Below are 15,818 nucleotides of genomic sequence, written 5' to 3'. Positions count from 1 at the left end.
ACGGGGGGGACACGGGGGGACACGGGGGGGACACGGGGGGACAGGGATGGACACAGGGGTGGACGTGGAGGGACACGGACACCGGAGGGGGCTCGGACATGGGGAGTGGACACGAGCACGATGCACTCGGGACACTGAGCTGCAGACACGGGGAGGGGACACCGGGATGGGGACACCCACCCTGCCAGGGGACACAGCCACAGAGTCCCCTGGGTCCCACCCGGCCCCGGGGTCCCCTCATACTCGGGGGGTCCCTGTGCTGCCGGGGGGGGTCTCTGTGCCCCCGCGCGTGTCCCCCACCCCTCGGGTCACCGGGGTCGCCGGGACGCTCAGCCAGCGCCGGGGGGGTGCTCAGCCCCCCAGGAAAGGAGCGGGGCTCTGCCAGGGGTCAGGGGGTGCTGACGTGGGGGTGCTGCCCCCCCCGCCCCCCCGGGGCCGGCTACGCCCTGGCCGGGTGACACGGGACAGCCGGACCCGCCTGTTCCTCTTCCCCACACCAGGCAGCAGCGGCCGGAGCGCAGGCGAGTGGGGCTGCCGTGCTTGGGAGGGGGAAGGGGGGCAGGAAATGCCCCACTGGGACCGCCAGGAGCTGCCCAGCCCTGCGATAGCGGCCCTGGGGTGGGGGCCGGACTGGGCTGCGCTGGTTTGCACTGGGAGGGGGGATCCGGTGCCAATGGGGGTCTCCTGATTCCCGTTTCCCACCAGGCTCCCGCTGCAGTGGAAGGACCATGGGGGTCCCTGCGGCCCCGCTGCTGCTGCTGCTGCTGCTCCCCGTGACCCCCATACTCCTCGTGTCCCCCTGTTTCCCTCTGATGCTGGACATTTCCCCAGAGCTGGACCTGACCAACAGGAGCAGCGGCTGTGCCGAGCTGGACTGGAGCCCGCTCCGGGGGCACCGCCGGCTGCGGCTGCGGCACAACGGCATCGAGGCCCTGAGCCCCTCGGCCCGCCTGGGGCCGCAGCTGGAGGAGCTGGACCTGGCGGAGAACCGGCTGCGGGAGCTGCCCCACGGCTTCTTCAGCAACGCCACGGCGCTGCGGAGCCTGAGCCTGGAGGGGAACCCCCTCCCCGCCGTGCCCCCCGCCGCCTTCCAGCCCTCGCTGCGCTCCCTGAGCGTCTCCTGCCGCTGCGACGTGCTGGGCACCGTCCTGGCCCCCTGTGCCCGCAGGGGGATCCGCTGCCGGTGCCTCACCTCGCACGGGCATCCCTTCAACGTCACGGAGTTCCACGGCCGGGAGTGCGGGCCGGGCGCGGGGCTGGTGGCAGCGCTGGTGGCCGGGCTGGTGGCCGGGGTGGCCGCGCTGGTGGCAGCGCTGGTGGCCGCGGTTTGGTACCGGCGGAGGAGAGCGGGAGCCGGGGTGGGCGGCGGGGCAAGGGGGAAGCAGGATCCCGCTGGGAGCCTCCGCCAGCCCCGCTACATCAGCCGGGACACCGGGAGCGGCGGCGCCGACGCCACCGACGGCCCCGACTACGAGAACGTCTTCGTGAGTCCCGGCCGGGCCCCGGCGGGATCGGCCCCGGCGTGGCAGGAGCCGCGCTACAGGTGAGGCTCCGGCACAGGGAATGCGCATTCCGGGAATGTTCCACCCCCTCCCTGCTGCCCTGTGCCCCGATGTGTGGTCCTGCCCCATCCGGCCTCATCCCGCTCCATCCTGTGCTGAACCTGCCATCCCATCCCATCTTCATCCCATCCCATCCCATCCTACCCCATCCCATCCCATCCAGCCCTTTACATCCTCATCCCATCCCATCCCATCCCATCCCATCCCATCCCATCCCATCCCATCCCATCCCATCCCATCCCATCCCATCCCATCCTCATCCCATCCCATCCCATCCCATCCCATCCCATCCCATCCCATCCCATCCCATCCCATCCCATCCCATCCCATGCCACCCCATGCTGTGCCATCCCATCCTGTTCATCCTTCCCACCCTTCCCATGCCCTCCCAGCCGTGTCATTCCCTGTCCCAGCCCCCAGGTCCTGCTGCACGAGGATTATTTCCTGGAGGGCACGGCCGATCCCGGGGACCAGCCCATCTACGCCAACACTCTGGGCGCCACCGAGGACATCTACCTCACCCCTGACCCGTGAGGGGCTGGGGGGGGCGCCGGGAGGTCTGGGGGGACGCTCTGTGTCCCTTTCCCTGGCCGTGCCCCAGCCCAGAGGGGACGGGGACGTTCCCCTGCGGGGCCACGCGTGGTTCCCACGCACATCCTGTGGCAGCGCCTTCTGCGGGGTTTTTTGGGTTTTTTGGCAGCCCCGGCTCCCTCCTTCGCCCCAGTTCTCAGGCGGAGCTGAGGGCTGAGCTGACATTTCCTCCCGGGGCTGCGGCCACCGACCGCGGGGCCGCCTCGGCCGCATCCGCCGGCAGCGGCACCGGAGCCGCGGGGCCGGGGCACGCCCGGGGCCGCGGGAGGAGCCGGGGCCGGCTCGGCACGGGCTCAGCGGGGCTGACCACGGCCTCGGCTTCCTCTTCCCCTTTCGAGCCGATGGAGAGCTCGCCTGGCGGTTGGGGACATCCGGTGCCACCTGCTCAATCTTTTCCTGCTAAATCTGCTGCTTTGGGGAGCAAAGAAAAAGCAAAAGTTCCTTTTTTCACTCCTCCTGGCGAGGCCCAGAGCTGTTGGGGCATAGGGAGCCCATGGCTTGTCTGGGTGTCCCCCCAGTCTCTGGGAGGATTCACTGTGCCCCATTAAATGGTTTAATTATCTCTAATTACCCGCGTAGCTTGTGGTCTGTGGGAAGCCCTGGGCAGGACATGGGGTTTTCCTGGGGGTTCCCAGAGTCTGTGTCCCCAAAGTGGGGGTCCCAAGGGACCAAAAGCCAGGTCTGTCCAGGCCCTGTCCCCAGAGAGGCCATCTCAGCTTGCAGCCCTCAGACCCTGACCCCCAAATCCCCACCCCACAGCAGAGGTCCCGTATTTCACCTGCCCCAGGGTCCCCAGCAGGAGCTGCCGAGCCCAGCACAGCCCCAAGAGGGGACAGAACGGAGCTGTGACAGCAGAGCCACCCCACGGGGCCGTGGGGAGCCCTTGGGGACACCGTGTGTGCCACCAACATCCCAGGGGCGTTCCCCCCATCCCTTTGGTGCCCGTGGGGCTGGAGGCACCTGGAAATGGGGCAATGGTCACCCCCAGGGGTCAGAGCAGTGCCCGGTGCCCTTCCCAAGGACACAAACAACTCAAAGGTCTCTGGGAGCAGTGCCCAGGCATTACTCACATGCTGGCGCTGGAAACCCCTGAGGATTTACCAGCAAATCCATGTGGAGGCAGATCCCAGGGGAGCTGAGGGTCTGAGGGGCTGTCAGAGCCCCCCAGGTGTGCAGGAGGAGCAGCCAGAACCCCTGTTACAATCACTTTATTCATGATTATTACATCCTTTGGGTTTCATAGAAATATATAAAACAGAAAACCACAAAAGGTCTTCCCTCTTCCCCCCCCCCAAAAAAAAAGGATATTTTGCTATAAAATACAATAAGTTAGAAATAAATAACTGGGTTTCATAAATAAGTCTCTAAGCAGAGAAGAGGGTTTGGAGTGGGACATGAACACCTGGGCACGGACCCACCCCAGCACATCGGGGGTCTCTTGGGTGGGAAGGATCCACCTGCTCGATGAAATGTGGATTTAAACTGGAGAAGAGACAGAGGAATAATTATCTTGGTAGAGAGGTCACAACTGGAGATGCTGGGGCTGGGCTGGGTGGCAGAGCTGGAGAGCCCAGGGCTGAAGCAGAGCCAGGGCTGGTGTGGAGCCACTTGGTGCCCCAGGACCTGGATTTTGGGATTCTGATGCTGGAGACCCCTTGGCTGAGCTCAGTGGTGCCCCAGGACCTGGATTTTGAGATGCTGGAGACCCCTTGGCTGAGCTCAGTGCTGGATCCAGGGCTGGTGTGGAGCCACTTGGTGCCCCAGGATCTGGATTTTGGGATTCTGATGCTGGAGACCCCATGGCTGAGTGGATCCAGGGCTGGTTGGAGTCACTTGGCGCTGCAGGACCTGGATTTTGGGATGCTGGAGCTGCCAGGAGTCGGGATGGCTTTGCCCCGCCGGGACGGGCAGAGCTGGAGCTGTCAGGCACAGTGGCACCTGGTGACCAGCATGTCCTCGAAGAGGCTGGACACCAGCCTGCCCTGGCTGTCCAGGTGCATCAGCACCATGGGGTCGTAGCCAGCAGGGACGCAGCAGGGAGCAGGGGCAGCCTTGGACAGGGAGTGCACTCTGGATTGGATCTGGGCGTGCATGCTGGCCGGTTTGTAGTTGTGCGGGCAGGAGCCCTCGCAGAACCTCATGTGGTAGCTGTTGGGGGCGATCACCCAGTCCGCCCAGCCGATGTCCTGGAAGGAGACCCTCAGCGACTTCAGGCAGCACCTCCCGTCGCTCTTCCCGCACTCCTCCTCCAGCCCCCGAGCTCTCCTGGCCGCCCGGGGCGGCTTCTCCAGGGTTTGCACCTCCAGCTCCAGCGTTTCCCCCCCGGCGGTGGCCAGGGCGCCCGAGATGTCGGCGCTGAACTCCAGCTGCAGGCGCAGCGCGGGCTCGGGCCCGGCCAGCCAGGGCTGGATGGCTCCTGTCAGGTCCAGGCTGAGGGAATCCCGCGGCAGCTCCTGGCTCCGCAGCAGCTGGGGGCTGCCCCCGGCCCCCGGCAGGGTGGAGATGGTGACCCGAGGTGGCACCGAAGCGCCGGGAGGGGACAGCGGCTGCTTGAGGAGCTTCAGCTCCGCCTGCACCACGCGGAGCTGCCGGTGGAAATCCGCGGTGCGGGACAGCAGGAGGTGGTAGCGGTAGGGGCCGAGGGGCCCCCGGTGTCCCTGGGGATGCCGGTGGCCTTGAGGGTCCTGGTGTCCCTCGGGGATGTCCAGCCAGGGCAGCACTGCGGGGACAGAGGTGACAGCTGATGTAAGAGACAGGAATTCCTCATCAGCCCAGGCTTGGGATCAGCTCCGGCCGGGCAGCCAAGCCTTTGCTTCCAGGGAATCACCCACATCCTGAGGGATGCTGGAAATTCCAGCCTCCCATCCCTTCCCGGCTGGAGGGTCTCAGCTTTCCTGGGGCCAGAGAAGGCGTCCCAGGACCCACCGGAGCACCCGCACCCAGCCCCCGACTGTCCCCACCCAGCCCAAGCAGCAGGAGGGGAATTATTTAAATTAATTAAATTTTTATATTCATTAACTTATGTAATTATTGAAGTCCCCTCCAGACGCAGATAAACCCCCAAACTGGAGCAGAAGCTGGGGATCGGGGGGATGGCGCCTCACTTCCCCCTCCCGCTCACCCCCAAACCCCTCGAGGGCCGCTCCGAGCCCCCGACCTGGATGATCAAAGCTTTCACCCCCGAACCCGCCGATTTTTTGTGGTTTTAGGCAAAACGGCTCCAGCGGCGGCTCCTCCCCACTTCCAGGGCAAAGGAAGGAGCAGGACGAGGATGAGCGCGGCCACGGTGCTGCATGCCCGGTCATGTCCCCGGGGTGACATTCCCGGGGCCGGGACACGCTGCGACACTCGTGCGGGGGCCACGGGGCCCGGGGGGTGACACGGAGCCACGGCCACTTACAGGTGGGGGTCAGGCGGTGCAGCCTGGGCACGGCTTCCTCCTCCTCCTCCTCCTCCTCCTCCTCCCGGCTCCGGTTCCCCGCCAGCTCCGCCACTTTGCGCCGGTAGAGCCGCTGCGCTCTCTGGATGCTCTCCGGGTCCAGGCGGTGCCGGACGGCGGGGGGAGCCGGCATCCCCAGCCGCTCCAGGATCTCCTTTTTGACGGCTTCCAGCTGGAGCCTGTCCTGGTCCCGCGTGTGGGGCCGGGAATGCGCGGCCCAGAGCAGCAGCAGGAGCTGCAGGCAGGTGAGGGCGGCCCGCGGCATCGCTCCCCTCGGCAGCATCCTGCGGGAATCCGCCGGCTCCGGGGCAGGATTTGCTCCCAGCTCCTCTGCAAAGGCTGGACGTGCTGCTGCCGGCCGCGCTGGCAGGGGAATGAATGAAGAGGACCAGACCTGACTTTATAGGAGCCGAACTTTGCCCGCCCTCCGTCCCCCCTCCCCGAGGGTGACGCCGGAGAGAACTCCCAGCAGGAATTTCTGCTCTCCGCTGGGATTTCCAGCAGCAGCTCCGAGAGAGCTGGAGCCGGGTGATGTCCGAGCTGGTTTGCAGCTGCGGAGATTAAAGAAAAAAAGGAACATTCCTTTTCAGACCCAAACATTTCCCTTCTACCTGCGCTTTTCCCCGCGGATGGCGCGGCTCGGGGAATCCCCCTGGGGGTGATGGAGAGGGGATGATGTGCGAGGCGGGAGCGTCCCAAGCACGGGTTTCCCATCCTCGCGTCCTCAGCCACCTCTCCTGGCCTGCACCTCGCGGCTCGGGTCGCTGTTATCGCGATTCGCGGCTCGGGTCGCTGTTATCGCGATCCGCCCCTTCCCGAAATCCCAAAATCCCAAAATCCCAGCGGAGCGGGCATGGAGCGGGGGGAGGATCGGGACCCGACCTTGTCCCACCGGACAGGTGAGGCCGGGAGATGGGTTCGGGGGGCCTGGATCCTTCTGAGGCAACCGTGGCCGGGGTTACGTCATCCCAAAGGGAGGCAGCCGGGATGGAGCCCGGGCACGCCGGTGGCACGGGTCCAGCGGGGCCGCGTGCGCCGGGCAGCGCCGTGCCAGAGCGGGGCTGGGCAGGGCAAACCCGGGCTGGCAACGACCCCCGGGGCCAGCGCTGCACCGCCCCTCTCCCGGCTTCTCCTCAGGGATGCTCGGACCAGAAAGCCGCGAGCACAGGGACGAGGAGCTGCCGGTGGCGGGAGGAAACGGGCAGGGCCCCCCGGGGCAGGCGAGGCCATTCCCGAATGTCCTGAGGTCCATCCAAGCGCCCCGGCTGCGGCTGTGCTCCCGCCGGGGAGGAACGGGCGCTAATCCCGTGATTCGGGGCTGTTTGTCCCGCTCCAATCCCGTGATTTACGGCTGTTTGTCCCCGCTCCTCCGCCGGACTCCGCTCCAGCCCTGCCCCGGCTTTTCTCACCCGGGCTCTCAAGGGGTTGCCTGAGGCAAAGCCTAAAACACGGGGAAGAATTTTCACCCTAAAACTTGGGGAAGAAGTTTCACCCTAAAACACGGGGAAGAAATTTCACCCTAAAACACGGGGAAGAAATTTCACCATAATAAAACACAGGAAAGAATTTTCACCCTAAAACACGGGGAAGAACTTTCACCCTAAAACACAGGAAAGAAATTTCACCCTAAAACATGGGGAAGAAATTTCACCCTAAAACACAGGAAAGAAATTTCACCCTAAAACACAGGAAGAATTTTCACCCTAAAACACGGGAGAAGTTTCACCCTAAAGCACGGGAAGGGGAAGTTTGTCCGGATGAGCAGGGCCATGTGGAGGGGATTGCCCCGGCTCTGGCTCTGCTGCCCTGCTCTGGATCCGTCCTTGCAGGATGGGTGAGGAGGAGCAGGAGTCCCCCAGGTGCCCTCCCCATTTCAGTGCTTTTCCCACGTGTGGCTCACAGGGAAGGCTCAGGTTTATCTGCAGGGTTTTATCCCGTGTGGGCCATCACCCATCACCCTCCAGCAGCTGGGGAGGGCTGAACCCCCCTCCTGGAGCACCTTCCCACAGGGAATCCCCAGAGCCCCTGTGGGGCTGCTGCGATTCCTCTCCCAGGGATTTCATCAGCCAGGGTGATTGCAGCCCTCCAGCCCCCCAAATCCAGGCAGGAAAGGAGAGGGAGCATCAGCCAGGAGGGCACCACAAGGGCAGAACCACCGCACCATTCCCTCCCTTCCACCATGCCCAGGGTGCCAAATGTGCTGATCCAGAGCCAAAATGGAGCCCTTGGCACATCTGGGTGCAGGAAGAGGCCCCGACCTCTCCGGTGACATTGAGCAAGACCCGTCAGAAACCCCGAAATCCCGAAGTTCTGCTGTTGCAATGGATTTTCTGCGAGCCCCACATCCAGGAGTGACGCACTCCCAGAGCATCAAAGGGTGCTGGAGCCGGATGTTTTCCCCCAAAGGCGCCAGCAGTGGAAGCCGGAGATTTACAGGGCCATAAAAGAGGGATTTTGGGAGCAGTGGTTTGATCCTGAGTGAGGGATGATGAAATGTCCCAGCGTGTCCTCACCGGCCTGCGAGAGGGGATTGCGCAGCCTCTGCACCTACGTTTCCTCAGCTCTTCCTGGACACACTCGGGGCTGGAGAGGGCTCATGGGGGCCTTTTCCCAGCTTCCTCTCCAGCCAATGCATCCCATGGGGGTCCCTCATCTCGGCTCAGCTCTCCTGGCGTGGATCTGGAGCAGGGGATCGCTGTTCCCAGGGGAAGAGCAGCTGGGATGGGCCGAGGGTGAGGAGCATCGAGCTCTGGGAAGCCCAGGAGAAGCTCCGGTTTCCACACTGGAAAGATGTGGAGGTGCCCAAGGCCAGCTCGGGTGGGGCTTGGAGCACCCTGGGACAGTGGAAGGTGTCCCTGCCCATGGCAGGGATGAGCTTTAAGGTCCCTTCCAACAAAACCATTCTGTAACTCCAAACAAATCACGTTTTTCCCTTCTCCAGATGCTGGTGGTGGGTGTGGAGCCTGGTTAGGACACAGAGCAGGGGGCTCCAGAGGGCTCCAATTCCCCCAAATGCGGGGAATTCCCTGCAGCTGCCCGAGCTGGCAGAAAATTTGGGTTTTTTTGCAGAGCTCCTTACCACAAGTGGCAAGAGGGGAAGTGCTGCCTTCCAGATTTTAGGGCTATCAGTTCCTCACAGCTGTTGAGCAAAGGATCCCCAAAAAGTGCCCAGAGACCTCTGGGAACTGGTGGCATCAGCCCTGGGAGCGACAGAGAGGGACCAGGTCCTTCCCACGCCCTACAGGACCTCAGTGCTCCCAAACCCACTCGGGCTGAGCAAGGTGGATGCTGCAGGGGGGAGATTCCCTGCAAAAAAGGCAGTTCATGGTTTCCCATGGTGTTTTTATAACCAAAGGCTAAGAAGGGCTGGCTGCTGCTTCCAGCACAGGAAGATCCAGGCAGCTCTTGGGGTTCAGGGGAAGCTGGAGGTTCCAGGAATTATTTGGGATGGGAAACGCCAGGTGGGGTTTGCTCCATCCCACCCCATTTCAGGGCTGGCGAGGGGCACAGAGAGGCAGGACTCAGGGTTGGAGAGGGACACAGTGGGACACAGAGGGGCAGGACTCAGGGCTGGAGAGGGGCACAGAGGGACAGGATTCAGGGATTCAGGGTTGGAGAGGGACACAGAGGGACAGGACTCAGGGATTCAGGGCTGGAGAGGGACACAAAGGGACAGGAATCAGGGCTGTAGAGGGACACAGAGGGACACAGAGGGACAGGACTCAGGGCTGTCCCTCTGCTGCCAGCGTGGGATGGTTGGGAAGGCACAGCCCGAGTTTTCCCAGCGCTGGCTGCTGTCAGGACAGATCAGCAGAGTGGACGCTGAGGTGACCTTTGGATGTTTCTAAATCAAAGCCAACCACGGTGGCTCAGCAAGAAAAAAAAAAAGCAGCTTTTGCCCCGTCACAGCAGGAACCACATTTCTCCCCCTTTGCTGCGAGTTTACGGCATCTCCCAAAAATGAGACTTCTGCTCCACTTGGACAAAGAAATTCCTGCCTGGGCTGCACCCACGGTCAAAGATTAACTCGGATTCCCAACCCCCTCAGCCTGGAAAGGGCAGGAAATGCCTCTGGTCCGACCACCAAAAATGGAAATCTGCCTTGGGAAGTCCTCATCACCCCACAGTCACCTTCCTCTCTCTTTGGAGATGCTTTGGCACCAGGACGTTTGTGCTTCCCAAGGGGCAGCGCCCAGGGGCTTCCCCCAGGCTGGAGCCACGGGGCTGGCTGGGAATAGGACAAGAAAATCCCATCCTGCAGCACAGAACATGGAGAATATGGAGACTATGGAAAATACAGAGAATATAGAGAATACAGAGAATACAGAAAATATAGAAAACACAGAAAATATAGAAAAGAGAATACAGAAAATATAGAAAACACAGAAAATATAGAAAAGAGAATACAGAGAATATAGAGAATATAGAAAATATAGAAAACACAGAAAATATAGAAAATATAGAAAACACAGAAAATATAGCAAATATAGAAAACACAGAAAATATAGAGAATATAGCAAATATAGAGAATATAGAAAATACAGAAAATATGGAGAATATAGAAAAGAGAATACAGAGAATATAGCGAATATAGAGAATATAGAAAATACAGAAAATATGGAGAATATAGAAAAGAGAATACAGAGAATATAGCGAATATAGAGAATGTAGAAAATACAGAAAATGTAGAGAATATAGAAAAGAGAATACAGAGAATATAGCGAATATAGAGAATATAGAAAATACAGAAAATATGGAGAATATAGAAAAGAGAATACAGAGAATATAGCGAATATAGAGAATGTAGAAAATACAGAAAATGTAGAGAATATAGAAAAGAGAATATGGAGAATATAGAGAATAGAATATAGAGAATATCCTATAGAGAATATAAAGAATATCCTATAGAGAATATAGAGAATATAGAGAATATCCTATAGACAATATAGAGAATATAGAGAATATCCTATAGAGGATATAGAGAATATAGAGGATACAGAGAATATAATATAGAGAATATAGAGAATATCCCATAGAGAATATAGTGAATATAGAGGATATAAAGCATATCCATCTGCAGCTCTGGGATGTGGGCAGGGAGGGAAAGGCACACTGAGCAGGGAGAGAGAGAAGCCTTAAAGCTGCCAGCACAGAGTTCCCATCCCTGGAGGGGGTAAAGGAGTGGATGTGACACCTGGGGACAGGATTTAGGGGCAAAGGAGTGGGTGTGGCACTTTGGGACAGGATTTAGGGGCAAAGATGTGGGTGTGACACTTGGGGACAGGATTTAGGGGTAAAGATGTGGGTGTGACACTTGGGGACAGGATTTAGGGGTAAAGGAGTGAGTGTGACACTTGGGGACAGGATTTAGGAGCAAAGATGTGGATGTGACACTTGGGGACAGGATTTAGGGTGGACAGGGCAACAGGTTTGTCCCAACCACCACCTTTAAAACCCACGAGGGTGAAGGACACTCAAGAGTCAGAGTTAAACTCTTTTATTTCCTTTGAAACAGGGGTTCAAATCCTCAGTTACAAAGTCCAGTCTGGCAGTACAAGCTGGGACCCCACAGCCCCTCGGGGCCATGGGGGTTGTTGGGATTTACAAGGCACTGCAAGAACACGACAGAAACCCCAGAGGGCTGGGACTGGCGCTCCAGGAGCCCTGACAAGCACGAGGTGACACCTGAGACGCCCACACAGACACTGGGGGGCTTCACAAAGGGACACACGGAGCACCCCAGGGCTGGGAAAGGGTCAGGACAAACACCTCAGCCCAAAGGGAGACGGCAAAACCATCAGGAATTGGGTTAACCCAACCAAAAATGAGGAATGGGACGGCGAAATTCTCAAGAATTGGGTTAACCCAACCAAAAATGAGGAATGGGACGGCGAAATTCTCAAGAATTGGGTTAACCCAACCAAAAATGAGGATGGAAGAGCAAAATAATCAGGATTTGGGTTACCTCAACCAAAAGTGAGGATGGAACAGCGAAATAATCAGGATTTGGGTTAACCCAAACGAAAATGAGGATGGAAGAGTAAAACCCTCAGGAATTGGGTTAACCCAACCAAAAATGAGGATGGAAGAGCAAAACCCCTCAGGATTTGGGTGAATCCAACCAAAAATGATGATGGAAGACCAAAATAATCAGGATTTGGGTTAACCCAACCAAAAGTGAGGATGGAGCAGCAAAACCCTCAGGATTTGGGTTAGCCCACCCAAAAACGAGGATGGAGCAGCAAAACCCTCAGGATTTGGGTTAGCCCACCCAAAAACGAGGATGGAGCAGCAAACTCTGTTTGCTGCCCGTGTCAGGCCCGTGTGAGCACCCCTGGGGAGCTCAGCGCAGCCTCTGAGGAGCACCCAGGGATAAAAATGGGGATTTCCCCACCAAATTCAGGGGTTTCCAGCCCAATTTTCCCACCCCACACTGGGTAAATCCATCCCCTCCTGCCTCCCAAGCGTGGGCCCAGCACAGGACAAGGCACTCCCTGATCATCAGAGCGAACATTTGTGATTGCGGAGGCTGGTGCGGGCGAACACCCGAAGGTGGAATTCGAAGAACCACGGAGTTTTCTGTAAGGGCAGTGATGGTTTCGTTTCCCATCATCAATTCCCATCTGTGGGGAGGCGTTTCCTTCCCTGTTCTGCCCTGAAAATAAACTGGGTTTATTCCCAGGTCTCAGTGAACACCTCGAAGAATGAACAACGCCCTCGGCTCTGGAGTTTTGGCAGAATTTCCCTTTCAGCACATAAGACACTCATCAGACAGGAATACAAGATTTTTTTTTTTTTGATTTTTTTTTTTTTTATGAAAAAGTGCACTTCATACTGCAAAAAAAAAAAAAAAAAAAATTTAGGGATTCTGGTGCAAAAATAAGAAATTCATCTAGATCAAGATGAGTATTTATGGTATCAACAAGGGGGTGGGGTTTCCTCCAAGTCAATAAATTTAGAAAGAGCCTTTGCAACTCTGGAATTCCTATCATTAAAATAAAATTAGGCTGTTAAAATATTATTGGATAAGGTATTACAGTAAAAGGAGATAAGAGGGAGGGAGTTACTTTGGGAAAGGATCTGTACAAATTCATTGCTGACGGTTTCACCTGCGCTGTGGGGTGAAATCTGGAAATCAGAATAAAAACAAAAACCAAAAAAACGCACAGAAAATACTTTTTATGCCTAAAATCCCGATTTTCAGTCAGATTTCGGACACCACCACTCCCCCCCTGCAGCAGTTCTGTGTCTGAGCCTTGGCTGGAGTGGGAAATCCAGGAATTAAATGGAATTAACCCTCACTGTCCCCCTGGCCAGCCCATCATCATCATCATCATCATCATCACTGCTGCAGCTCCTGTGCGTGGGATTCACCCAATTCCCTCCTTTCCAGGCTTTTCCCATTTTTGGTTTGAAGAAGCTCCTCCTTCTCCTCCCGCAATTCCTATTAAAAAATTCCTAAAAAAAAAAAAAAATCCCTAAAAAAAATCCCCCCACCAGGGCAAGGAGTCAGAGAAGCCCAGGATGGTTTGGGTTGGAAGGGACCTCAGAGACCACCCAGACCCAGCTCGGGGTGATTTGAGCATCAGGAGAAATTCAGCGGATTTTTAAACTTTTCTCTTTTTTCCGACCTTTCCTCACCCAAACCAACCGCCCTGGGGGCCTGCGCTGGGATCGCCTGGGCCAATCCCAATTTCCAGCGGCTGAGGCACCGGAAGGGTCAGCACGGACACAGGGAGGGGCTTGGATGCCACATCCACACCTGGCCCCAGGTGAGCTCAGCCCCGAGCGGGGACTTCCCGCAGCACAAACCCCGTGGAGGTGACAATTCCCACATCCCTGCCCCAGGGAAACGCTTCCCTGCCCTGGCCATCACCATCCCCACAGCTCCCACATTTATCCCAAACCACAGCAACTTTTTTAGGGTTTTTTTTTTAGGGTTTTTTTGGGTTTTTTTTTTTGTTGGTTTTTTTTTAAATGTTGTCTCCAAGCCTGCAGGGAACACCTGGAATAACCCTGGGAGCTCTGTCACCACCTCACCCCAAACCCTCTTTCCTGACCTTTCCATCCCTTCCCACCTCTCCCTCTGCTTCGGAGCTTGGGGGATGCTCCAGGGGAAGGTGAACTCCAATTTTCACTCCCAAAAACTCAAAAAAAATCAAAAATTCCTTCAGCCACCCCACAGAACCCCTCAGGCTGGGGGGGATCCCCAAGGACCAAATCCCACAGGAATCCCTGAGGCCAAGAGCCTCCCAAGCTCCTTTTTCCTGGGATTTTAAATAAAATTTCCTAATTTAATTCACCTCCAGGAATTCTTGAGATAAAGAGCCTCCCAAACTCCTTTTTCCTGGGATTTTAAAGCAGATTTTGAAGTTTAATTCACCTCCAGGAATCCTTGAGGCCAAGAGCCTCCCAAACTCCTTTTTCCTGGGATTTTAAATAAAATTTCCTAATTTAATTCACCTCCAGGAATTCTTGAGGGCAAGAGCCTCCCAAACTCCTTTTTCCTGGGATTTTAAAGCAGATTTCCAAATTTTAATTCACCTCCAGGAATCCTTCAGGCCAAGAGCCTCCCAAATTCCTTTTTCCTGTGGTTTTAAAGCAGATTTCCCAATTTGAATTCACCTCCCCACAGCAGCATCCCCCAGCTGGGACATTGCTGAGCCTCTGGAGCTCCTCAAAGTCCTCTGCAGCTCTTTAGGGCTGGAACAATTGAATTTTGTCATCCCAAAGGCGTGGGGCAGACCCTGCTGCAGGCAGGTAAAGGACGCCAGACCCAATCCAGCAGAACGTCCCTAAATCCTCTCTTCCACACCAAAACTCCTCAGCCCCACTTCCCCCATGAACCTTTATCCCCAGAGATGATTTTGCACTCACAGCACCCTGAAATTTCAGATTTTTTTTTACATTTTTTCCCACATTGCTGGCAGGGGAATGAGCTCCACCTGGACTTCCTGTGCTTTTATTCACCAGCACAAATTTTTTTGGGGTTGGCAGCAGGTCTCCCAGTCAGTGCAAATGAGCAAATTCTGTTAATTGATGATGTGGAAAGCAAATAGGATTTAGCAAGAAGCATCAGCTTTTTGAAGCTCTGCATCGGTTTTATGTCCTATTCCCAAAGAAAAGAGGGATCTGTTTTAGGAAAATAGGAAAAGCTTTGTGAATTGGACAAAAAAAAAAACAAAAAAAAAAAACCCAAAAAAAACCCCCCAAAAAAACCCCACCAAACCAAACCAAAAACAAACAAACAAACAAAGCAGCTTTAAAAAAAAAAAAAACCACAACCAAAAACCCCAAAAATCCCAACCCCAAAGTATTTAATTTAGGTCACATTAAATAAAATTAGTTTAATGCCATTTTTCCCCAGCTGGGCTACAGGAAACTGCTCTACCACCAAGACACCTTTTATAAACACAACCTCAGGCTAACTTCCCAAAACGCCTCCCCACAAAAAGAGAGTATAAAATAAATTATGTTTTCTAAGGAACTGACCACATGGAGCTTCCCACAAACAGATCAGGAGGAAAAGCAACGCCCAAAATCCTCCCCAAAAATGGGATTTTCAATGGTGACACAGCCAAGGCCGGGCACCGCAGCCCCCAGGCCCCGGCAGGCACAGAGCTGGCTCTGGATTTTCCCCTGGAACAGCAGAGAGCAGCCAGAAAAATGAATATTTTTAGGTGCTGAACAGGATTGAACTCCCCAGGCTGAACAAACCCACGTGGGAAGCGGCTCTGCCCACGGACCTGCTGCTGTCTGAGCTCCCTGCTGCAGGATCCTGGGCCACCAGCACTGCCGGGGCACCCCCAGGGGACCCCCAGACCCATCCAGGGCACATCCAGCACTGCCAGAGCACCCCCAGGACACCCCCAGACACACCCAGGGCACCCCCAGCACTGCCAGGGCACCCCCAGACCCATCCAGGGCACACCCAGCACTGCCAGAGCACCCCCAGGACACCCCCAGACACACCCAGGGCACATCCAGAACTGCCGGGGCACCCCCAGACACATCCAGGGGACACCCAGGGCACCCCCAGGGCAACCCCAGACACATCCAGGGCACACCCAGGGGACCCCCAGACACATCCAGGGCACCCCCAGCACTGCCAGGACACCCCCAGACCCATCCGGGGACACCCAGGGCACCCCAGAAGTGCCATGGGACCCTCAGACCCACCCAGGGCACCCCCAGACCCATCCAGGGCACCCCAGACCCATCCAGGG

At 56.9% G+C, this 15,818-nt stretch overlaps 2 protein-coding genes across 2 annotated transcripts; one reads left to right on the top strand and one right to left on the bottom strand.

The window, feature by feature from the left end:
• The first annotated feature begins 61 nt into the window (after positions 1-61).
• On the top strand, positions 62-2,720 carry LOC118697009 (leucine-rich repeat-containing protein 25-like). Its single transcript, XM_036399446.1, has 3 exons — positions 62-521; positions 706-1,543; positions 1,976-2,720. Exons 1-3 carry the CDS (start codon positions 167-169, stop codon positions 2,094-2,096), a joined length of 1,314 nt encoding a protein of 437 aa, XP_036255339.1. The 5' UTR covers positions 62-166; the 3' UTR covers positions 2,097-2,720.
• Positions 2,721-3,853: 1,133 nt separating this feature from the next.
• Positions 3,854-5,887, bottom strand: GDF15 (growth differentiation factor 15). The gene is made up of 2 exons (XM_036399453.2): positions 5,554-5,887; positions 3,854-4,872 (listed from the first exon to the last, which is right to left on the bottom strand). The coding sequence occupies exons 1-2, from the start codon at positions 5,873-5,875 to the stop codon at positions 4,076-4,078; spliced, it is 1,119 nt and encodes a 372-aa protein (XP_036255346.1). The 5' UTR covers positions 5,876-5,887; the 3' UTR covers positions 3,854-4,075.
• Positions 5,888-15,818: the final 9,931 nt, after the last annotated feature.

Source organism: Molothrus ater, chromosome 26 (genome assembly GCF_012460135.2).
Source record: "Molothrus ater isolate BHLD 08-10-18 breed brown headed cowbird chromosome 26, BPBGC_Mater_1.1, whole genome shotgun sequence".
NCBI classification, from domain to species: Eukaryota; Metazoa; Chordata; class Aves; order Passeriformes; family Icteridae; genus Molothrus; species Molothrus ater.
The sequence above is the reverse complement of the archived record's forward strand: the minus strand, read 5'-3'. Positions and strand labels throughout refer to the sequence as shown.